The 22,436-nt window shown below is 58.1% G+C and overlaps 2 protein-coding genes across 3 annotated transcripts; one reads left to right on the top strand and one right to left on the bottom strand.

Annotated features, from left to right (window-relative positions):
- The first annotated feature begins 143 nt into the window (after positions 1 to 143).
- Apba3 (amyloid beta precursor protein binding family A member 3) lies at positions 144 to 5,101 on the top strand. 2 transcript variants are annotated; one of them, XM_028771544.1, is made up of 11 exons: positions 144 to 274; positions 741 to 1,423; positions 1,503 to 1,542; positions 2,970 to 3,115; positions 3,197 to 3,283; positions 3,365 to 3,526; positions 3,677 to 3,847; positions 4,058 to 4,270; positions 4,457 to 4,576; positions 4,660 to 4,797; positions 4,901 to 5,101. In XM_028771544.1, exons 2-11 carry the CDS (start codon positions 857 to 859, stop codon positions 4,970 to 4,972), a joined length of 1,716 nt encoding a protein of 571 aa, XP_028627377.1. In that variant the 5' UTR covers positions 144 to 274; positions 741 to 856; the 3' UTR covers positions 4,973 to 5,101. The 2 variants fall into 2 exon arrangements, with proteins under 2 accessions (XP_028627377.1, XP_028627378.1); XM_028771545.1 differs by having other exon boundaries at positions 152 to 274; positions 741 to 1,411.
- Tjp3 (tight junction protein 3) lies at positions 5,052 to 22,188 on the bottom strand. The gene is made up of 21 exons (XM_028771543.1): positions 21,989 to 22,188; positions 14,715 to 14,771; positions 14,502 to 14,611; positions 13,981 to 14,083; positions 12,563 to 12,887; positions 12,213 to 12,316; positions 11,875 to 12,034; positions 11,555 to 11,663; positions 11,374 to 11,435; positions 10,936 to 11,002; positions 10,611 to 10,767; positions 10,055 to 10,163; positions 9,457 to 9,703; positions 8,830 to 9,041; positions 8,154 to 8,249; positions 7,146 to 7,216; positions 6,410 to 6,620; positions 6,221 to 6,321; positions 5,651 to 5,914; positions 5,498 to 5,544; positions 5,052 to 5,240 (listed from the first exon to the last, which is right to left on the bottom strand). Exons 2-21 carry the CDS (start codon positions 14,760 to 14,762, stop codon positions 5,138 to 5,140), a joined length of 2,706 nt encoding a protein of 901 aa, XP_028627376.1. The 5' UTR covers positions 14,763 to 14,771; positions 21,989 to 22,188; the 3' UTR covers positions 5,052 to 5,137.
- Positions 22,189 to 22,436: the final 248 nt, after the last annotated feature.

Below are 22,436 nucleotides of genomic sequence, written 5' to 3'. Positions count from 1 at the left end.
AGAAAAGTCAGTCTGGGCCTCCCCTTCGTTCCTGGAGTCTCGGGATTAGAACCTGTGCTTTAGTATATATATTGCAACCCTGGCGAGTCCACGGAAGGAGAGAGCGGCCGCGAGGACTACATTTCCCAGCAGGCTCCGTGAGAGTGTGCGTGCACAATCGTCCTGGATGGTCCACTGACCGGTGATCCGGTTCCAAAGCTGGGATCCCAAAGAGCTGCTGACTCTCCTGGGAAGACCGGCGGACCCGATGATTCCGCCCGGGCCGGAGGCACAGGTACTGCGGGCCGCGCGGGACCAGACGGGCTCCCGAGGACGGTGTCTGAGTTTTGAGACTGAAATCTAAGTTCTGGGGACATCTAAGTTCTGGGGACGGAGCCTGAGTTTAAAGGATCAGAGACTGAGTTCTAGGGGCCGGAACCTGAGTTCTAGGAGCCAGAGCCTGAGTTCTAGGGGTCGGAGACTGAATTCCCAGGACCAGTGCCTGAATTCTGGAGGAGCAGCCTGAGTTCCACGACCCAAAGCTTGAGTTCTGGGGGCCGGAGCCTGGGTTTTAGAGGCCAGAGCCTGAGTTCTAGGGACAGAAGCCTGAGTTCTGAGGGACAGTGCTTGAGTTCCCAGGTCAGTGCCTGAGTTCTGTGGCCGCAGCCGCAGTTCTAGTGTCTAGAGCTTGAGTTCTGAGGTCCAGAGTCTGAGCTCTTGGCTGGCTTCTGTGAGAAATGGGGTCCTTTCCTCCTGGGCAGGTCCCGTGGGGACGGAACATGTCACCTGTAGGACCATGGCTGGCCTTCGAGATCTGCACTCAGAGCCCTCGTCTTCCAGTTTGGTGACAGTGCCGGCCTGAACCTGGGTCCCTGACATGGAGTCCCTGCCAGGACCCCAGCATCCACCAGAGCCCCCATCCATGGACTTGGAGGAGTCCAAAGGCCCCGAGGTGCCCACTGAGGACCACCCCTCTAACACCCAGTGGGCCTTAGGGCCCAAAGGCCCTGTTACCCTGAGCGAGATGGAGCTGGATGCATCCAATGTACAGGAGCTGGTTCAGCAGCTGGAAGCTCTACCCAGTGACTTGGGGGGCCCGTTCCCAGAAGGAGCCCCCTGTCCCCTGCACATTGCCACTGGCCAAGGCCTAGCAACCCAGGAGAATTCGGATGCTGGTGGGCTTCTGTCGGCCGAGGCAGGCGGGGATGACCTTCTGGGTCTGCTGAGGTATGAGGACTCTTCGCCTGCCCAGTCTGTTCCCCTAGATCCTACACAGACTGCACCCCGCCTTCTGCAGCCACCAGAGGACCACGATGGGGACCCGGGGTGGATAGAAGGGGCATCAGCCGAGCCAGCAGACAGCAGGAGTTCCAGCAGCTCCCCGGAGCCCTGGCTGGACACGGCACCCCTGGTGACACACCGGGAACCACCTGTGGGTACCCAGGTAACAGTGCCCGCCTCCTCTGACCCCTGACCTTCAGCCATGACTGGGGACTCAGCCCTGCTCCTCTTCTATCTTCCAGAGCCGGGAGACCCTGGCCTCATGTCCTGCTGTCTCAGAGGGTGAGTGTCCATTCTCACACAGGAATCAGTGTTCTAGAACAACCCAAAAGCAAGCTGCCAAATATGACACAACGTTTGCCAGTGACGATCAAGGTCTGGCAGGGACAGTTGAATTAGAGCCGTTCGTAGATGGTCAAAGAGGTGACATAAGCTGTAGAGTGTTCTGAAAGCCATGCCGGTTTAACACTGGTTGGCAGAGGCCGGCTCCAGGCTGCTCTGGGGAGTCTTGTGAGCTCACGATGGCATTTACAGTTTTATGCAAATTGTTCAGGGTTTGGGAGACTCTTCAGTGGGAGGGTGCTATAGGTTCGAATCCTCACAGCGCATTCAAAAAGCCAGTTGAGGCGGCAACCAGGGCCCAGTGCCAAGAAAGTGGGAACTGAGGGCCCTGGGGTTCCTGATCCCTGCCCTAAAGGCCTGGGAATAAGCAGACTGGAATGTTCTGGAACTCTGCCATGACAGCCAGTGCTGCAGGTGAGGGCAGCCCATGTGGCTCTGTATCACAGAAGGTTCTAGAATCAAGGTGGATGCTGGGATTTATTGCAGGAAGGCCAAGCTCTTAGAATTTTGCCCGGATCTACATAGTTTGAAAAGTTCTAGAACCACAGAAGGAATAGGGTCCTACTCAAAAGGGAACATTTAGAGCCCCAGCTGTTAGTGTTGGGGTAATGTGGAAGTTGTCAAACGGGACCAAATGTGGTGCCTCCCACCCGATTCTAGCACCGAGGAAGCTGAGGCAGGAGGATAGCAGGTTCCATACCAGCTTTGGCTCCATAGCTCAAAGTTTTAAAACAAGTAATGACAAAGCAGAATGATTTGGAACCGTGAGCAAGAGCCGTGGGCTCAGGAATCACGGTGGGATTGCTTCGGGGCTATGGAGGACCTAGACTCTGAGAGGCCCTGGGGGCTGACGGGAGGGACGGCTAGATCATCATGGAGAATGGCCGTGATCTGCCGTTTCGCATCTGTGGCATATGGCAGAAGGTTACTGGGGGGAGTCAGCCCTCTGCCCACCTTGTGGTGTCCCGGGGATCGTACTCAGGACCTCTCGCTTGGCTGGAAGTGCCTTTGCCCACTGAGCTACACTGCTGGCCCTGTCCAATTCTAGAACGGTTAGGGATCGTGATGCCACCATTAGGCCCTGAGCTCTGGCCCGATCAGAAGGTTCTGTAAGAGGGGTCTGTGAGCCCTGCAACCTGTTTTGGGTCCATTCCCCCTCAGGGTACCTCACAGGAGGGGTGGGTGACACTGCCAGCGTTCCTGGGAGTGGTGGGTACAGAGCTGCACACTGAACCCTCTGGAGTCGTCTACTGCCTGCTAAGCCATGGGACAGAACCATGAGTTTCTTGAGCAACAGCTGAGGGGTTGGGGACCCCAGAGCCTGTGGACGGGCTCATGATGGGCAAGCCCCTCACTGTCACCTGCAGTTCCTGGTCCCTGTGGACAGGAGGAGCTCATGGACGGCGTTATCTTTGGGGCAAAATACCTGGGCTCCACCCAGCTGCTGTCAGAGCGCAGCCCGCCGCCCAGCACACGCATGGGGCAGGCGCAGGAGGCCATGGACCGTGTCAAGGTGAGCCATGGTAGGGTTCCCGGGCTGTAGAGGGTGATCTCCCAACCACCTTGAACTCTTGGGTCCTTCCCTACCCTGCAGGCCCCTGAAGGTGAGACCCAGCCCATGGTGGAGGTAGACATCTTTATCTCTACCAAGCGTGTCAAAGTGCTAGCTGCTGACTCCCAGGTACCCCCGAGGGCTGGGCCTTGACTGTCATGGACACTTGGGGTCCCTGAGAGGCCCTCGCCCACCAGCGCGTGTCCACAGGATGCCCTGATGGACCATGCCCTGCAGACCATCTCCTACATCGCAGACATTGGGCCTGTGCTGGTCTTGATGGCCCGGAGGCGGCTGGCCAGGAGGACAACTCCCCAGGACCGCCAGCGGCGACTCTACAAGATGCTGTGCCATGTCTTCCATTCAGAGGATGTGAGCAGCCATGAGCCACGCCCCCGCCAGAATGAGCCACGCCCCCGCCAGAGCGTATACCCCGAGAGTGCTTGACTTAGAAACCTCGGGGTTTCTTGAAGGTGTGAGCACTGGAGCTGAGGCTGCAGGATGTATACTGTCCTCCCACAGGCCCAGCTCATTGCACAAGCCATCGGCCAGGCCTTCAGCATCGCCTACAGCCAGTTCCTGCAGGAGAACAAGATCGACCCCAGCCAGGTGGGCACGCAGCCCCCAACCGCTGCCAGCCACCCGCACAACGGCGACCTGGACCACTTCTGCAACAGCCAGAACTGCAGGGAGGTGAGCACACGCTCCGCCGCAGCACACACAGTCACCCAAGGAACCATGGGCCCGTCCCCTGGCCTGCTGATCCCGCCCCGCCGAGGCCCCGCCCCCGCCGAGGCCGCACCCCTCACTGAGCCCAACCCGCAATGGACCTGATCCCTCCCTACACTCCGCCCACACTGCCCCTGCTGAGACCCCGCCCCCTGAACACGGCTCCACCCCCAGGTTTGCATCCAGAAGCGGCCGGGCGAAGCCCTGGGCGTCGCACTAGTAGAGTCAGGCTGGGGCTCGCTGCTGCCCACCGCGGTCATTGCCAACCTGCTCCACGGGGGCCCTGCCGAGCGCTGTGGGGCCCTGAGCATAGGGGACCGCGTCACTGCCATCAACGGAACCAGCCTGGTGGGCCTGTCGCTGGCCGCCTGCCAGGCCGCCGTGCGCGTGAGTCAGGGTTTTGTGGGCTGGGTCCCCAGGGGCCTTTGTAGGGTGCTTAGGAGCCCATTAGCTGGGTCTTAGAAGTTAAGGGGCTGTATGGTATCACTGATCACATCCCCATGTTGCCTGGGAGATTGACGGGTGGGTAAGCTGAGGCCCACCGAGGCCTGAGCAGCATGGTGCGTCCCCCAGGAGGTGCGGAGACATTCATCCGTGACGCTGAGTATCATCCACTGCCCACCAGTCACCACGGCCGTCATCCGCCGGCCCCATGTGCGCGAGCAGCTGGGCTTCTGTGTGGAGGATGGCATCGTGAGGCTGGGACCCCCAGGCCGGGTGTGGCGTGTGGGTTAGCCTATAGCCTAGGGGCAGGTCGTGAGTACTGTCCCCCTCAGATTTGCAGCCTGCTGCGTGGGGGCGCGGCCGAGCGTGGTGGAGTCCGCGTTGGACACCGCATCATTGAGGTCAACGGGCAGAGCGTCGTGGCCATGCCCCATGCCCGCATCATCCAGCTACTCACGGAGACAAGAGAAGTGTGTGGGGGTCACCTGACCCTGTCACCCCTTATCCTGCCCTGCTCACACCGACCCCGTCACCGACACCCTGACCCTCTGACTTTTCACCTCTCACCCCTAGATCCACATCAAGACCATGCCAGCTGCCACCTACCGACTGCTCACGGGACAGGAACAGCCGGTGTACCTGTGACTGCCCCGCCCATGTGTGCCTTCGCCCCCACCACGGTCACCCCTTGGCCGGCGGGGACCAAAGAGTCCTCAGTCTTGTATTATTTTCTAATGTAAAAAAAAAAATTAAAGATTTATTAACTGGTCAGAAGCTTGACGGCTTGTGGCAAGCTGGTGACTGCAAAGGTCACAGGTCGGTGGCTGGGCCCCAGTCATAGCCATCGTCATCGGAGGATTCTACATCCCGGGCTCTTGTGAACTTCTTCCTCAGGGCCTCATGCTTGTAGGTCCTAGGGGCAGGAGGGAGGTTTGGGGCCTTGGTGGCAGGGTGAGACCTCACCCTCCCACGCCGACCCCACCTGGCAGGGTGGGCACAGGACGACCACGGGTATTTAAATGTAGGACTTGGGACTTGGGATTCCTTCATATCCTACGAAGCCATAGCCCCAGCCCCAACGCCTGGTCCTTCAGGAAGTCCTGAGCCATGTGGGGCACGGAGTGGCCCGATAGGTGCTTTCTCAGGCCTGCATCCTTCCTGGATGCTTACCACATGCTGTCCTGGTGCCTCTGGTCCCGGATGTAGTGGCTGTCGGCCTGGAGGGAAGAGGAGACAGGCAGTGACCGGTTGACGTGTGGAGGGGGTTGTGCCGGATGTCAGGGGTGCTATCATGTCCCCCCATCCTCAGGGCCAAGTGCCCACCTGCATCTCCCACTGAGCTGTGATCATCCCATGACCTGTCAGCCCCTGGCGGTCATCTACCCACACGGGCTCTGAGGACCGGGCCAGGGCCATGGGAGGGGCCTCCTCATCGATGTCCTGGGGTTCCCCCTCTTTGTCCGTATAGGCGCCCTCGCCATCGGTGTCCTCATGGTCGCTGTTGGCCCGACTGTCACAGCTGAGGTCTCCAGAGCTGGCGGCCAGGCCGAGGCCCGGCAGGTCAAGGTCCTCGGATGAGTCGTTCAGCTGTGGGGACAGGTATATTGTGAATGCCAGACTCTGCTGCCCTGTGCCCTGGTCGCCCGTGGACCTCTGATGGGTGCCTCTGGATTCTAGGCCAAGTTTCACATCTGAGATCAAGGCCTTCACCGGGCGTTCAACTCTGACCACCTCCTAAGCATCCCACAAACTCCCAGCTCATTGTCCACCCTTTAGGCCTTCTTCCCTAAGGGTTCTTCCGGTAGTATACTGGGTACTGGATACCAGGAAGCCACACTTGGTTACCTGTGCTGTTCACCTAGGTTATTCCTATGGCCTCCCTCTACCCAGCACCTGGTCCTCCGCGGTCCAGATCGGTCGTGCCTGCTGTTGCTGTATTACAGCCTTGACTTCCTGGTACCAGGAGTCACTAGTGCCGTGCAGGGGGATGGTGGCTGCGGGGGGTGGGGGGAACAGGGCAGAGTCAGCAGGCAGGAGCTACCACCCTCAGCAACGACCCACCCACGCCCACCCCGCACATACCTGTGAAGAGGTGACCACTGTGTTTCTGCAGCTTCTGGGCCTGCGAGTATAGGCGGCGGCTGCTGCGGCGAGAGGCGGGGACCAGCCACTCCCGGAGGGCCTTGAGGGCCGGGCGGCTCTCCGGGGCACAGAAGATGACGATGGGGTAGTACTGCACATAGTTGAGGCGCTCGATGGCAGAGGGGGTGACATCCAGGAGCGCGTGCTTGTTCTGAGACAGGGAGAGTCTTTGGTAACACTCACAGTTTTGTGTCTGATCCTGGGTTTTATCTATTGGCCGGATCTGTGGGAGCCCCAGGAATCCCCCTGCTTCTGCATCTAGGGAGCTGGAACACAATGTACTCAGCCACCTCCACTGCTGAGTGGTTTCGTGTCATTGTTTACCTTTTTCTCCCCTTTGAGACAGGTCTTTCTGTGTATGGCAGCTTAGTCTTTTTTTTTTTTTGGTTTTGGTTTTTCGAGACAGGGTTTCTCTGTGTAGCCCTGGCTGTCCTGGAACTCACTCTGTAGACCAGGCTGGCCTCGAACTCAGAAATCCGCCTGCCTCTGCCTCCCAAGTGTTGGGATTAAAGGCGTGCGGCACCACCACCCGGCTGGCAGCTTAGTCTTAACTCATGACAGTCAGCCTCCGGAGCTTGGGCTCAGGGGTGTGGACCTGTGAGTCCCCAGCGCCCAGCTCCCTGGAGGGGACTCAAGCTGGGACACAGCACATGGGGCTTCCCATCCCCACGCTTACCCTCTCTGCGATCACCCGTACTGTGTCCAGTTTGATGATCTTGGATGGGCTGTCAGTCCGGGACACGCTTTCTGAGGAGGCAGGGGGACCCCGCTAATGGCACATCCATTGTGGCTAGGCCCTTGAACCTACTGTGAGCCTTGCACAGGGTGGTCCTGAGGAGCTTGACTCCCCATTACACATTGAGTTCAGCCCCCATCCCAGTTACTGTCCCTGTGGCTATGCTGACTGCAGGAGCCTTCCATGAGCCAGACCCTGTAATGTGCCCTTCATTTTTCCTAGCTGAGTAATATTCCAGAGTGCTCCTGCAGGGACCCTGTCAGAGGCCCAACTTTCCATTCTTCTGTACATGGACCCCAGCGATTGTATCACCTGATGACTAGTGAGGTGGTTGGTAGGTTTACCCTTTGGACCCTACCCAGCCTCCTCCAGCAGCCTCCTTTCTAAGTGTCCTGAAACCTGTAAGATCTGGTTCTATGTGAGGCACACCCAGCCTCCCACAGCCCTTTACAGCCCCCCATATCCCCAGAGCCACTCCACTTGCTAAATGTGCACCTGGAGTCATGCCTCAGTTTCCTTTTATTTAATGCTTTTAAAGATGGAGTTCGATATAGCCCAGACTGGCCTCCAATTCTGTATGTAGTCAGAGCCGACCTTACACTCCCCCTGCCTCCACCTGGTCACCAGGCCCATTTTATGATGGGGTGGAGCCTTGATTTGAATATGGGGTTTCACTAAGTTGACCAGGTTGTCCTGAAACTCATCATCCTCCGGCTTCAAGGCTGATCACAGGAGGAATGAACAAAATTTTAAAAATAAAGAAAAAAAAACCCTGAAAAGCTCTCCACAAACAAAAGGCGGTGTTTGTCTGTTCTAGGAGGCCTCCTAGTACAGTGGCTAAGGATTCTGAGGGCCCAGGTTGATTGATGATGCCTGGCCTAGGTCCAGGTGGGTGGATGGGGTACAGCCCCATGTCCTCAGCCCAGCCGCCATGATGCCGTGTCTCACCTGCAATCTCAAACTGTTCTGGCATCTCTGTTGTCAGTTTCTTCATGGCAATGTCTGCCACTGGTCCGAGGATCACCACAGGGCGCTTAAAACTGGCTGGGAAGTGGAGAGGGTGACAAGACCAGGCTCTGGGCCAGGGTGCTGAAAGCCCCCTCCCCCCATACCAAGTGCCCCACGAGCTAGGCATGATAGTGCACACCCAGCATGGGAAGCAGCTAAGGCAGGAGGATTGCTCCTGACGCTCTCTGGCACTATTGGATGAGTGGGCTGGCAAGAAGCCACAGCCTTGCTGTGTCTGGCTCTTGGCTTGATTTTATAAAGTTTTATTGAGATGCAGTCTGTCCATCTGTGTAGACTGAGCACACCTGGGGCTGAGAGATCCACGCACCTGTGTCTTTTAGTTCTTATAAAAATTTTATAGTCATTTATTTATTTGAGACAGGGTCTCACTTGCTGTCCTGCAACTCTCCATGTAGACCAGGCTGGCCTCAAACTCACAGAAACCCCCCTGCCTCAGGCTCTGGAGTGCTAGGATGACAGGTCTGTTACCCACAGGAAGAGAGGCATCTTGGGAAAGCTGGTGATAGCCTTGGGCCTCTGTGACCTTGGGAGGAGGGTCCCATCCCCTTCAATGAGTCGTCTGCACCTCCCCCACCCCATGCTTACAGCCACCCACCTTCTCGAAGCACCACACGCTCATAGGGCGGGTAGTGTCCCTGCCTGGTCAGCGCCGACAGGTCCTCGCGGCTCCGTTGGGTCGTCTTCTTGGCCCCTCGGCGGAGACCTCGGAGTCGCCAAAACTCTGCCCGTGGGTTGGAGCCCGCTGAGGCGCCTGGACCCACGCCCGCGGCCCGCTGCGCGGCCTCAAGACTGGCCAGCTGCTCGGCCCTAGGGAGCACAGGGAACTTGGGAGTCAGAACCAGCCCCAAACTAGCCAGGGTCTCTGATTCTGGGGTCATGTCGCCAGAGAGTGGGTGTGAACTCAAGCTGAGGCCTCTGAACTGCAGATTTCAGGGATGATCCCAGGACTCGGAGTCACCATGGGGATCTGAACGGAGACAGGAGGGGGGAGAGGCTGCGCCCAATTCTGAAGAGAGAGAATGTGGCCATAGCCAAGAAACGTGGGGCCCTAGATGCTGGTACTCTGGATGGATCGGATACTGGGAGGGAACTCTCCCTCAAAGATGAATGAATAAAGCCGTATAAGTGCTCAGTTATTACAGCGGCTGCAGGATACTTCCGTGGCCCCACTGTGTCTTACCCCAGGGAGCCCTCAGCAACGGGGAATGGTGAGCACCCCTACCTGCTCTGGTTGGGGATGACGCCGCGTTCTTGTTCTCGGAGATCTCTGCCCATGCGGGCGGCCAGCCAGAGGCCCCCATGGCTGCTGTGCCCCCGGCCTGGCCCAGAGCCCGGGTACAACGTGTCCACCACGTGGAAGACATCACCGCGGGTGAAGCCCAGGCCGTAGGGCGGGCTCGGCTCCAGCTCAAAGTGTGTGCGGATGTAGAAGGAGTCACCCACGCGGGACTGGACCATCTTCCTGAAGACTGGGGACAGAGGGGGTTGCGTGACTCTGAGGGGCCCATCTGTCCCAGGGACTTGCTCAGACGAACTAGGGATATTGTCCCCCGGGGGCCACACGGCAGCCCAGCTTGTGCTCAGCCCACTAGCTTCTGATCTTTTAATTTTTTGATAGTCTCACTATGTAGAGCAGGCTAGCCTCAAACTCGCAGAGATCCCGTTACCTCTGCCACCTGAGTGCGGTGATTAAAGGCATGCGGCACCACACCCGGCCGGTGGCGGCCAGAGTTTGCCATTCTCAGTCCCACCCCAGCTTGGATCTCTGTGAATGTGGAACCCAGCACGCTGCCAGGCTGGCCCACAGCGGAGACACTCACTGTCCTGCTTGCTCTGCGTTACCAGTTCCATTTCTTCCCCTGGAGGCAGCGCCAACAGAAACTGCACAGCCTCCTCCCGAGTCAGGTTCTGAAATGGCATACCATTCACCTGCCAGGAAAGGGCACGTGATGAGGCTGGGAATGGAGCCTGCCAGACCCCAGACTCTGCCTCCCCGGGTGTCCCCAGCCCGCCTCTGAGCATCACAGACAAGGTCCAGGGCACACAACCCGGGGACAAGGCTCTGGACAAACAACCAGGTCTGAAAGCCTTGGGCAGTCCTGAGAGGGGACAGTCCCCACCGTGTAAAAACTCTCTGGGGCTCATGAGAAAACTAAGGGGGAAAGCCCTCGTACAAGCAGGAGGACCTGTGTTCAGATCCCCAGCACCCAGCCAGGCGTGGGGCACAGACCTGTGATTCCAACATTCAAGTGGCTAAAGTGGGATAGAGAGTTTCCAGCCAGTCAGAGCAACAAAAGGGACGCGGGGGCGGGGAGGGGGGAGGGGACGCCAGGAGGATCCAGGGCCATACTCCCCAGGCCAGCTGTCCTATGTCACCTGCAAGATCTCATCCCCTTCCTGGATGCCTTGCCCATCGGCTGGGCTGCCTGCCTGCACCCCGGATACGAAGATGCCCACGTCGTTGCCGCCAGCCAGCCGCAGACCAATGCTCGCGCCCTTGGGGAAGTGCACGACACGAGTGTCGGGGCTGTAGCTACCAGAGAGGGAGACAATCAGGCCGGCAGTGCAGGGGTGGAAGGTTGTCCTCACCCCTTACAGGACTTGGTTTTCCAAACAGCCCAGATGACAGTTAATGACATTCCACAATCAAGGAGTCAGAATGTGGGGCCCACGGCACCACATGCTCATCTGAGGTACCCACCCACGGTCCTCTAGGCTCTGCCGGCTAGGGACCCGGTAAATGTCATAGCGGCTTTCTCCAGGAGACTCTGCAAGGAGAAACCGAAACCTGGAGCTCACTCCTTCAGAGGACCAAAAACAAACAAACAAACAAACAAACAAACAAAAAACAAAACAAAACAAAAACCCCAAAGCCCCCAAAACTGCACCTAGCAACAAGCCAGCCTTGCTGAGGGATTCTAGGCTGGGGCCCCACCCCTGACCACGCCCCCAGCCCCTTAGCGTTGAGGTAGAACCCGGAGCAGTTTGCCAAGTTGCCTCTCACGGCCCCACCTTTGACCCTTATGCTTTGGGCACCCCTTCCCTCAACAACGACGATGTCATCTCTGCTTCCTGCCTGGTTCAGCATGGTGGCTGCAAGTGCAGGAGCCCTGAGAGTGTCCGGTTGCCAGCGTCTCACCTGGTTCAGCCATGGCTCTTGAATCCACTGACCGGTCCCGCCGCCGGGGCTGCGGGGTCTCCCTGGGTGGGGTAATAGATTCCAGTGAGTCGGAGGTGCTTCTGCACGGGACCCCACAGATTCAGGGTCACCTCTGCAAAGAGCAGGGGTGCACAGACATGAGGCGTGGCCCTCCACTCACACTGGGGAGTCCGTCTGGCTGTCCTCAGGGCTCCGCTGACCCTTCAGAGGTGGTGGAGGAATGTGGGAAGGGGGCGCCTGGGACAATTCCGAGGTCAGGTCTGAGATGTCTGTGGGAGAAGGGCAGCAGGTCAGCCAGGGTCACACATACCTCTTATGGTCCATGTCGTTTTTGTCACACGGGAACCATCAAGGCTCTGATGAGCTAGGGGTCCGGAACCTCACAAAGTCCAGCTTGGTCATGCTGGGCGGCTCTAGGTCAGTTTCCATCCCTTTCTGAGCCTCCAGGAGGAAGGCTCGCAGCTGCCTTGGGGCCCTCACCTTCCATTAGGGAGCTGTCGCTGTCGCTCACTGCGGGAGGGATGTTCACCAGGAACTGCCCACTGTCCCTCATCACCAGCAACGTCAGCTCCCCCTCCGACTTCTCAATGAGCCTTCGTGTGTCACTCAGGGACAGGTTCGCACTGGACACCCCGTTGATCTGAAAGGAGCCGGGTACAAGTAAAGGGTCGAGCATTAGAAAGTATGGCCTTCAGGGGGACTGGAAACATCTTGCTTGGAGCGAGGTGGGAGGATTGGGAATAATTCCTGAGGCTAGGAACATGGCACTGCCTCCCTTGTCCTCAGTTTCCCCACCTGAAGCAAGAGCCTGGGCTCACCTGTAAGATAAGGTCTCCCTCCTGCAGCCCACGGTTCCGAGCGGCGAGGCCGGATTCTGTGATGTGTTTTATGAAGATCTGACTGCCTAGCTTCACCCCAAACTCTGGAAGGGAGAGGAGGGAAACTGAGGCAGGGCTCTTCAGCTAGGAGGCCAAAATCATTCAAGCTGGCTTTGAAGTAATTTACAATCCTCCTGCTTCAGTCTCCAATGTAGGCAAGTGTTCTAGCCCTGACCACGCCCTCAGCCCCTTCACCGGAGGATTCTAGGGAGGGGGAGACACACAATCCCCCGACCACGCCCCCAGCCTGACTTTTTTCTGTTTTTGGGGTGCAGCCCAGTCTGCCTCACCTTCGCTGTTTCTTCGTTTCACCAGTACGGACTTTAGCGGCCTCATCAGCACATCCTGCTTCGGCAAGCGCTTGTACCCAGATACCAGGTCCAGACCGTTGGCCTCAGATCCGCCAGAGCTCCGGCGCCCATGGCTGTCCACCCTGCCACGCCGACCTGCCCTGGACCGGCGAGAACGCTCGCCCCAAGAACGACCTGAGCCACTGGAGGAGTCCCCCTCGTAGCCCCGGCCATGGTCAGCTTCCTCCTGGTCTGAGAGCTGGTGGCCAGAAGCTGGGCTAGCCTTGGTGGCAGGCAGCTGGACCCTGCGGGGACGCTTCACTGTCTGTCAGTCGGGAGGAGATATGTCAGAAGAGGCAGGAGGAGGGGAGAGATCACTCCCCACCACAGAAAAACCCCAGAGAATCCAGTGCCTCTCTGGTCTCCAACACCAGAGTCGTCATCTAATAAGGGCCAGAGTGTGGCTTCAGGGGCAGGCGTTCCAACGAGAGCACAACTGTCCCACCCACATCCAGTACAGCAGTCAAACCAGTGCTCCTACAATCTGACTGATTACCCTGGGAAGAAGTGTCCCAGGATGCTCAGTATCTACAGGGACTGACGGGAGAGATGGCTCAGCCATTAAGATTACAGGCTGCTCTTCTTGCAGAGGTTCTGAGTTCGATTCCCAGCACCCACATGTGGTTCCCTACTGTCGGTAACTTCCAACATCAGGTGATCTCCTCTGGGGGGCAGATAGACGACCATGCAGACAAAACACCCATTGACATTTAAAAAGTCATTAAAGAAAAAATAAAGATCAACCAGGAAATGGAATGAGATTAAGAAAAAAAAAAAAAAGAGGAAAAAGAGAACTGGGCCCACCTAGAATTCCCAATGAGGGCGTGGCCAGGGTGAAGCCCCACCTAGAATTCCCCAATGAGGGCGTGGCCAGGGTGAAGCCCCACCTAGAATTCCCCAATGAGGGCGTGGCCAGGGTGAAGCCCCACCTACAATCCCCTAGTGAGTGTCCGTGGGCGTGGTCAGGGTGGAGCCCCACCTAGAATCCCCTAGTGAGTGTCCGTGGGCGTGGTCAGGGTGGAGCCCAGGTTCAGTGTTCAGGGTGTCCTGTGTTTCAATCCTGGCAGCCCCCAAAAACAAAATTCTAAAAATAGTGTGTAGTTCCATCTCCAATATCACAGGGCCATCTGTATTATTGGGTTAGAACTCAGTTTCCCCTGGGGCTGGAGCTATGGCTCAGTGGTTAAGAGCACTGACTGCTCTTCCAGAGGTCCTGAGTTCAATTCCTGGCAACCACAAGGTGGCTCACAACCATCTGTAATGGGATCGATCGGATGCCCTCTTCTGGTGTGTCTGAAGACAGTGACGTATACTCATAATAAAAAAGCACTCAGTGTCCCCAGCCTCTGTCTACTTACAATGTTGGCTGTTTTGGTGCAGGTCTTAAGAATCTGGATGGCAAAGGCAGATGTAACATTCTCCACAGAGACACCATTCACCATGACGATGTGGTCCCCGGTCCTGAGGGAGTGGCTCCAGTGAGGAGACTCAAGGCTGCAGCCCTCCCCTCCCCTCCCCTCCCCCATCAGGTGATTTTTGTCTCTTGGTCTCTCTGTCTCTCTATCTCTCTGTCTCTGCGTGTGTGTCTCTCCCTCCTCTATCACTCATCAATCCCTCAGGGCCAGGAGCCATTTCTACCCAGATTCCAGGAGCCTCAGTCTACAGGTCTCGGAAAACTGCCCTGCTTTCAAAGAACAGTCCAGGGTTGTCCGTTCCAGTTTTCTGCCATCCTGCCCTTGGGCGCTGCTCCGCCTCCAGGACCAGGAAGTGTGAGGGACGTGAGGCCAAGGAAGTCAGGCCCCGTTGACAGAGCTGAAGGTGCCAGGTGCCTTCTGCCCCCACACTGTCCCTCCTCCCACCCGCCCTCTCGAAGCCTCACTGGAGCCTGCCCTCAGCAGGGCCTCCGGATACCACATCAGACACGACCACGGATCCGCTAGCTCGGTCATGGCCTCCAGAGACAGCTATGCCAAAGCCACGGCGGGGGTCCTGAGGGACACAGGTGACAGGCAGGAGATTACTTCCCAGACCCAGGGGCTCCCTCGGAGGGGTGGGCGGGACTCAGCTCTGGAGGGGCGGGGCCTCAGCTCACCTTGTACAGTGTGGCTGTGTGCTGTTCCCAGATGGTCAGCTCTTCCATGTCTGCCACCTAGTGGGGACAGGGACAGGCTCGTGGGGCAGGAGGAGGCCACGGTGCCCACTGCCTGCTCCATCCTCCATCCCCTCCACGGCAGCTTCAGGCCTCCATGGCTCCCACCTTCCTCAGGGTCGCCGTCGCAGTCCTCCCCACAGCCCTCCTCCCTGTCTGGCTTACCCCACTATGCCTCCCCTCCTATAACCCTTGCTCTGTCTGCTCCGGCACAAGACCCTCGTGGCTGCTCCCCACCATCCCAGCCTCCCCTGTGCCCAGACGCTGCCTCTCAACACTTTCCAGTCGTTCAGCGCCTTCTCTCAGTCCTGAGGTCCAGATCCCCCCACTGACAGCTGAATCCCTAGGACGGCATCTCGATGTCACGTGACCCACCCGCCAGGCCCCCTCTCGGCAGAGCTGTATCTCCTCCCAGTCTCGGCGGCTCTGCAGTCCTGGTGCCTGGGCTTTGGTTTACTTTTGGGTGGTCAGAGATCTTGCACTGCAGCCTAGGTTAGCCCCAAACTCATGGCAATCCTCCTGCCTCATCCTCCTCTCATGGAGGAAGCACATGGGGACCTCCACAAACCCTGGCAGAGATCTTCAAGTGGCACTTTGAAAGCTCATCTGCACTCGACTGTGGAATTTTTATTTCTTGGTTTCCCCAAGTGTGCCAGGGCTCCTTAGGGGGAGGGGAGGCAGGTGGCCAGGCTTGTCCCAGCTTGTCCCAGCTGGCGTAGGCTGGTCACAGGCTTTGTCTAAAACCCTCTGGGGCTACCCAGTGCCTTAAGGATTGACATGACCCCTGGCTCCCCATCCCTGCCCATCCACGGATTTCTCAACTGTGCTCTGCAGGCCCTGGCTCTTTCTTTTAGCTGTGGAAGACCAGACCTCTCCATCACTCAGCCCAGGGGACATGCCATCAGCTATAGTCCTTGGCAAACTCCTATTCAGCCTTTAGAGCCCTGGGGCTAAGGTGCCTTCCAACGTATACATCTGGCACCCCCTCTCCTTGGAGTCTGGGGTGTCACAGTTTAATCTCCTTTCTTCCACGGACCCCCCTGAGCCCGGGCGCTCCGGTTGTCTGGGATGGAGGTTCTAGGGACCTTATCATCCTGTCCCCACAGTGCGGAGCTTTGGGAGAGCTTGGAAACCACAAGAGGGCGGTTTAAAATGCTAGATCCAAGCCCCTCAGCCCCGCCCCTCCAGGTGAGCGCCTGGCTCCGCCCCTGCCACCTGCGGACAACTGGAGCCTGAGGCCGGAGGGGAGCGAGTGGGACGAGCCACCTGCCCGGGGGCACTGGCTCCCCACCCGCCCCTCCCCCCTTGGGCCAGGCGCGGGGGCCGGGGAGGATGTTGGGAGGGGCTGGGGACAGGTCCTTCGGGGGGGCCTGGGGAAGGTCATTCCTCTTCCTCCTAAACTGGCAGAAGTTCTCGCAGACATAAAGCTTGGCGTGTGACCCAGCAGCCCGGTCTCAGTTTACTCTTCCAGTGTAGGAGTTTGGGCTCCACCACGCCAGAAGGGCAAAATTCCTCCAGGGTCCCTAGGACTGGCTACAGTCATTCGACCCGCCAGGCTCCTTAAACTGTGTACACAGTAGGTGCTCAATAAATGCTAGTGGCCAAGAAACAAAACAAAACACAGCTACCCACTTTCAAGATCACACACGGGCGACCTCACTGTCTCAGTGGGATTCGAACTCAGGTCTGTGGCGTGAGGCGGTTGAGGAAGCTCCGAGAGGTGGCTCTTGGGGCTAGCTCACAGATTTATCTCGCCATGTAGCCGTAGGCTAGCCACCGCGCCTCTCCGAGCCTCAGTTTCCCTGCCTGTTAAGCGGGCGGACAGGGTTTGGAAAGCCCGGGTCCCACTCCCATTCCGATCTCCGCTCGTGCCCGGCACAACTCGCCTGGAATCTCACCGCCATGGTGCACAGCAGGCGTCCTGGAAACGGTCAGGGAGCCCCCACCACGGAGCTGGGGGGCCTGGAAACCATCAGCCCCCGCTGTGGGCTGGGGTGGTCGCGGCGGGTCGGGGCCGCTCCCGCCTTTCTCGGGCTCCGCCAGCCGCTCCCGGCTGCACCTGCTCTTCCTCCTTCCAGGCGGGGGCCGCCCCGCCCCAGCCGGGCCCGCCTCCGGGGAGCGGCCGCCGGCGCCGCCGCGATCCGGTCCGGATACGCACGATCCGGACCTGGCTTCCCACAGAGCCGGGCTGAGCCCCGCGGCCGGGGCGGCGGACGGCGCGGACGGCGCTGTCGGGAAGACCGGGAGCGGACGCGGCCAGGCGGAGCGGAGTCCCGGGTCCGGGGCGAGTCTGTTCTGTTCTCCCACGCGCGAAACGCACACGCGTCGAGGTTCGCCCGGGCAAGGAGCTTGGCGAAGGAGCCGGGAGAGGCGAAGGTTGTGAGAAGGCAAAGAGGCAAGGATGTGGAGGGCGCTGCAGGGAGGGTTCTGAAGGTGGGTTAAGAGTTTGCCCTGACAAGAACGATCTCCGCCTGCACTGAGACGTTTTCTTGAAAGCCTGAGAACCCGAGTTCCAATCCCCGCACCGAGATAGCGGCTCACGCTCCTGCGTGTCCCGCTCCAGAGATCCGATACCCACTGGCAGCCTCCGTGGGAACTGCACCCACATGGCTCACAGCCGTCCGCAGGAAAACACCAAACACGTGAAACGAGTAAACGCGTCAAAAAAAAAAAAAAAACAAAACGAAAAAGCGGTTTTCCAGCCTTAATTCCAGGACTGGGAAGGCAAGGGCAGGAATATCTCTGTGAGTTAGGGGCCAGCCCGGTCTGCATAGTGAGGTCTGGGCCAGCCTGAGCTACAATGAGACCGTTTCTCAAAAAAGAAAAAAAAAAAACCCAAAACATAACCATTCCCCAGACAATCAGTCGTATTTCTGGCTTTTCCTGGATCAGGCAGGTTCCTATTTCACACTCGGACTGCTTCCCCCTCAGGGCCTGCCACGGAGGGAGGGTTAGCTTGAGAAAAGTCCAGTCAGGGTAGCCTACCCTTGGCTTTAAGGTAGGAGGACGGCACCTGTATGGGCGGGGCTAGTGCTGTCCCCGCCCACAAATTCCTCACTAGTAAGATAGCCCGATCCCAGCACAACCCAAGGTCAAAGTGCCTGGGCACTAACAATCTCCAGTTGTCACCTCGCAGCTAGAGGAGGAAGCAAGTGACAAGTGTGAAGGCAAAGCAGGAACTCTTCAAGGCTCCCTGGAGAAGGTAGGCATGCAAGAGGGGATTTGAAGGTTAATAAAGAGTTGGCCAAGAGGAAGGCAGGTGGATGTTTGTTCAAGACTAGCCTGGTCTACAGAGTGAGTTCCAGTACAACCAGCGCTACAGTGAACACTTGTGCATCTGAGGGCCCCACAGCGACTGTCGTGCCCCGACTGTGCAGAGAGAAGAAACGTGCGTTCTCAGATCCTCGAGGTTGGAGGTTCAACCTTGGGTCTTTTGCGTCTTCTCTGTGTGACCTCGGGAAGTTACTCCTCTCTCTCCCACTGTTTGGGCATCTAGCATTATGGATAATGAAACCCTAGGTTCTGCATAGCAGAGTGGGTAGGTGGGCTAAGGGGCACCGCAGTGGTTTGTCTCATTGCAAAGCCACCAAGTGGGTCTGTGCCTCGGTTTTCCCGTCTGGAAGTGGGAATGATAGCTGACCTGATTCCAAGGTTTAAAGGACTCTTTCCCATGCTTGCAGACCTATGCACCGGCACCACCTAGCCTAGGCTGCCCTGGAACTCACAATCCTCCTGTCTCCGTCTCCACAGTACCTGGGACCCATCCTCAGCCCCTGAGGATAACCTTGTCCAGTGTTCTGTGAAAGTTGTGTGTGTGTGTGGGGGGGGGGACTTGCTGCCAAGCCTGAGGTTCTGAGTTCGATCCTCACACCGCACAGAATAGAGACTACGGATCTGCACGAGTTGTCCTCTGATCTCCGCTACGGCATGTGAGCGTGCACACATACAAATAAATAGTTATTTAGAGATTAAAAATTAAAGAAACTCTCCAATCCTCCTCCAGAGACGAAGCACAGGCGTGTTTGGGCTGTAGTACCGACGTCAGCCGGGAGGGGGCAGTGTCTGCAGGCGAGAAAGGGGTTGTAGGCTGGGAAACAAGTCCTGTAGGACTCTGCTTGCCTATTCTCGCACGTCTGGGGAAACTAAGGCGGAGGGCAGGGCCTGAGGCTGTGGGGTGGGGGTGGAGTCAGGGGTCACTGAAGGGTGTGACGTCCCCTCAGACGTGGCAGGACAGGTCTGACCCGAATGTAAGAATGCCCCAAGAGCTTCAATGGTGTCCACTGCTGGGTCCGCAGGAGGGAGGGGCAGGCCCTGCTCTCAAGAGGAGGGACAGAATGGAGGCTGCGCCAGCCAGCGGGCAAAGGCGAGGCAGGGATCCAGGTAAGGACAGGGAGCCTGAGGGTCAGGAAGATTCAGCGGAGGAAGGCAGGCGTGGCCTGTGCAAAGACTCCACGATGGACCCCGAGGAGGAGGGAGGCGGGGAGAGTTCATTGAACGGCCCACCGTGGAGGAGAGAAGCAACGGAAAGCTGTCCCCGGTGGGTTTCCACGGTGCGTGTGCATTCGTGTGATTGCACCACACGCACTGCTAATGAAAGGAATTTAGACTTTGTACATAGCAGTGGTGGCACACACCTGCTATCCCAGCACTCATGAGAGAGGGCTGGGGCAGGAGGATGGCTATCAGTTCCCCAGGAGCCTGGACTGCACAGTGAGGCCCAGGCTGCTGAGCTGTGGAGTCACACTCCACACGAAGCCCACAGTAGGCAAAGGAAAGTACAGAGGAAGTCCGAGGGAGCTCGCAGCTCGGACGCCAAGGAGGGAGGTCAACCAAGACTACGGTGAGACTCCTTGCCTCAGTTTCCCTGTCTGTAAAACAGGGCTTCCCCCCATCACTTCGGATTGCAATGTCAGCTTCAGCCAGTAGGGGACACGTGGGAACCGGGAGTGGCATCTGGTGTCCCAGCACTATACGGTTCCCTACACTCCACCCCCAAAAAAGTCTTCAAACTGCCCCCGAGGTCCTTCTCACAGCTTTCTGTTGTTGTTGGGGGGAGGGGTTGTTGCTGGTGTCACTACATAGACCAGGCTGCCCCAGAACTCACTATATAGACCTGGGAGGGCGTGTCACTCAGTCTGCAGCTGTCTGGACAGCCACAGCTCTGTGTCCTCCACAGTGTCACAAACTTTAGGCTATTTGTGCATTTATGGCGTGCCGAGCATTTGCCAAGTCTTATTCCAAATGGTGGTATGTACGGTTCAGGGGTGCAGCAGGGTTCAGGGGTGCAGCAGGGTTCAGGGCTGCAGCAGGGTTCAGGGGTGCAGCACGGAGGAACGGTCCCCGAGGCCGGGGCTCCGTGAGCATGTGGCTGGCAAGCACCGTCTCTAGAGCAAAACAGTCCGTAGCTCTTGAGCGTCCTTTCAATAACTTAACTTTGGGGCAGGGTTCGTGTGTGTGTCCTGATGTCCTGTCAACCTTCCTGCCTTACTACTACTGACCTCCTGACCCTGACCCTCCGTCTCACACAGCACGCGATCCCTCGGGACAGGCACCCCGTGGTCAGCCACCAGAGGGCGCACGTGAGCACCGAGCGTCTCCCTCTGTGCAGCGGCCTGGCTCCCGCCCCTGGCTCCCTCCGTTCTCAGCACCCTTGCCTGAGCCTTAACTTTCTGCCTAGGTCTGTCACCACGCCAGACGCCGCGTCACCCCCAGTGCTCCCGTCTTCGTCTTCCTAAGGTAGAACAAGCCACATGTGCTGGGTCACACCTGTCATCCCAGCCACTGAGGGAAGATCAAGAGTTCATGGTTATCCTTAGCTACTTATGGACACCAACCTGGGCTATGTGAGAACCTGTCTCCAAAAGCTGAAAAGATAAAATTATGAATTTCTGAGCCATGTTCCCAATATACACGGCACACAGTAAACGCTCAATAAATGCACATCGTTGTTAGGCAGCCCATCCCCATAGCCAAGTGCCCCACTGACCTCGGCCACGAAGGGTGTTGGGTTCTACCCTGAGCAAACACTGCCTCTCTGGCACCCAGCCAGGCCCAGGAGGAAGGATTGAGCCTAAATTCTCAGCGTGGACTTTCCCCAGAACCGGTGCCACACGGAAGTGCCAGGCCAGACACGCAGGGATTTTTCTAGGTGTTGATCCTGGGGCAGTTTCTTTTTCTTTCTTTCTTTCTTTTTTTTTTTTGGTTTTTCGAGACAGGGTTTCTGTAGACCAGGCTGGCCTCGAACTCAGAAATCCGCCTGCCTCTGCCTCCCAAGTGCTGGGATTAAAGGCGTGTGCCACCACTGCCCGGCCCTGGGGCAGTTTCTTAGGGGGTCAGCTCTCAGGCCCCTGTGTGACAATCTAACTCTACTGTGCAGTCTGGGGGAGCGGCTGCCCCTGTCTGGGCCTCATTTCATCTTGTGCCTGACAACAGGGGACTAAGCTGGGAACAGGGACCCACGGAGCCACGGCGCCGGCTACTGTAGCATTGGTTTCTCCACGGTGCAAAATGAGAAACTGAGGCTGGGCTAGGGCAATGGTGGATAGTTGGAACTCCCAATGCTAGGTCCACCTGCGTCTTGAGCCTTCCCAGACCAGAATAAAGTAACCTCAGGGCTGGCTGGACACACCCTCCTGAAGGGAATTGTTTTTCTTTGTTTTGGGGCAAATGGCACAGAAGCAATTCCTGTGCCCCTCTCAACTCCTCTGTCAATCCGGTCCACCCTCATCGTGCAATTCTCCTGACAGACGTGGCCTGGGAGCTGACGCGCTCCTGTCCCCTCCTGTCCCCAGAATGTGTAACCCAGGACATTCACGTCTTGGAAATATGGGGTGACCCTCAGGGAGAGTTCCAGAAAAACTCAGTTAGTTCAGGAGTACCCCAGCTTTCTCTGCCGTCTCTCCAAACTGCAGGCCAGCCTTCCATGGGAACTAGGGTCCCCTTACCTCATGCTACTAGGGGATCAGGGACCAGCCTCCCCAGCCACCGCCTGCGCTCACAATGACCCTTTGAAGGCTGGGCTGGAGCGTCCTGGGCGCTGTGCCAGGGCAGAAACTGCAGCCGCTCGAACTTTCTGAAACTGTGTCAGTTGCCCACACAGGATGTCAGCTTCCAGGTCCCATGGGGGGCACCCGGAGCAAACTTGGGGGTCCCGGGAGCCCGAGGTGGGATCACTTGAGTGCCTAACGCCCTTGGAATGAGCTCAGCTGGAGACTTACCCGTCTGGAAGGCTGAGTGAGAGGACGCGGGGTGGGCGGTGGCAGCTGGGTCCTGGATGGCTGTCTGGCATGGGTGGCAGGGAGGAGACCCGAGCTGGCTTCTCAGGCCAGACAACCTGTTTGCTGAGCACGAGCGGAGTGGAAGGAACAGCGGGCGCGTCCCTTTGCCGGGTAGAGAGGCCAGCCCGCAGGTGGGAGGGCTTGAGGCTCAGTCGCAAGGTACTCTCACGTGGCCAGACAGGCCTTAACCCCTGAGCGCCCAGGGAGGCCTAGGTAGTCCTGCACCCCACAGCACTTACAGGTGCCGCAGAGTAGGGACTCAGAAGACACCGAGCATCCTAAGGGATCAATGGGTTGGGCCCCTTGCTGCAACTTACCCGCTGTCAAGCTTCCCGGTTTCATCGCTAGGGGAGACACTGGAATAATCAAAACCCGCATCGGAGCTACC

This window comes from Grammomys surdaster, unplaced genomic scaffold, assembly GCF_004785775.1.
Source record: "Grammomys surdaster isolate TR1022 unplaced genomic scaffold, NIH_TR_1.0 209, whole genome shotgun sequence".
In the NCBI taxonomy this organism is placed as follows: Eukaryota; Metazoa; Chordata; class Mammalia; order Rodentia; family Muridae; genus Grammomys; species Grammomys surdaster.
The sequence above is the reverse complement of the archived record's forward strand: the minus strand, read 5'-3'. Positions and strand labels throughout refer to the sequence as shown.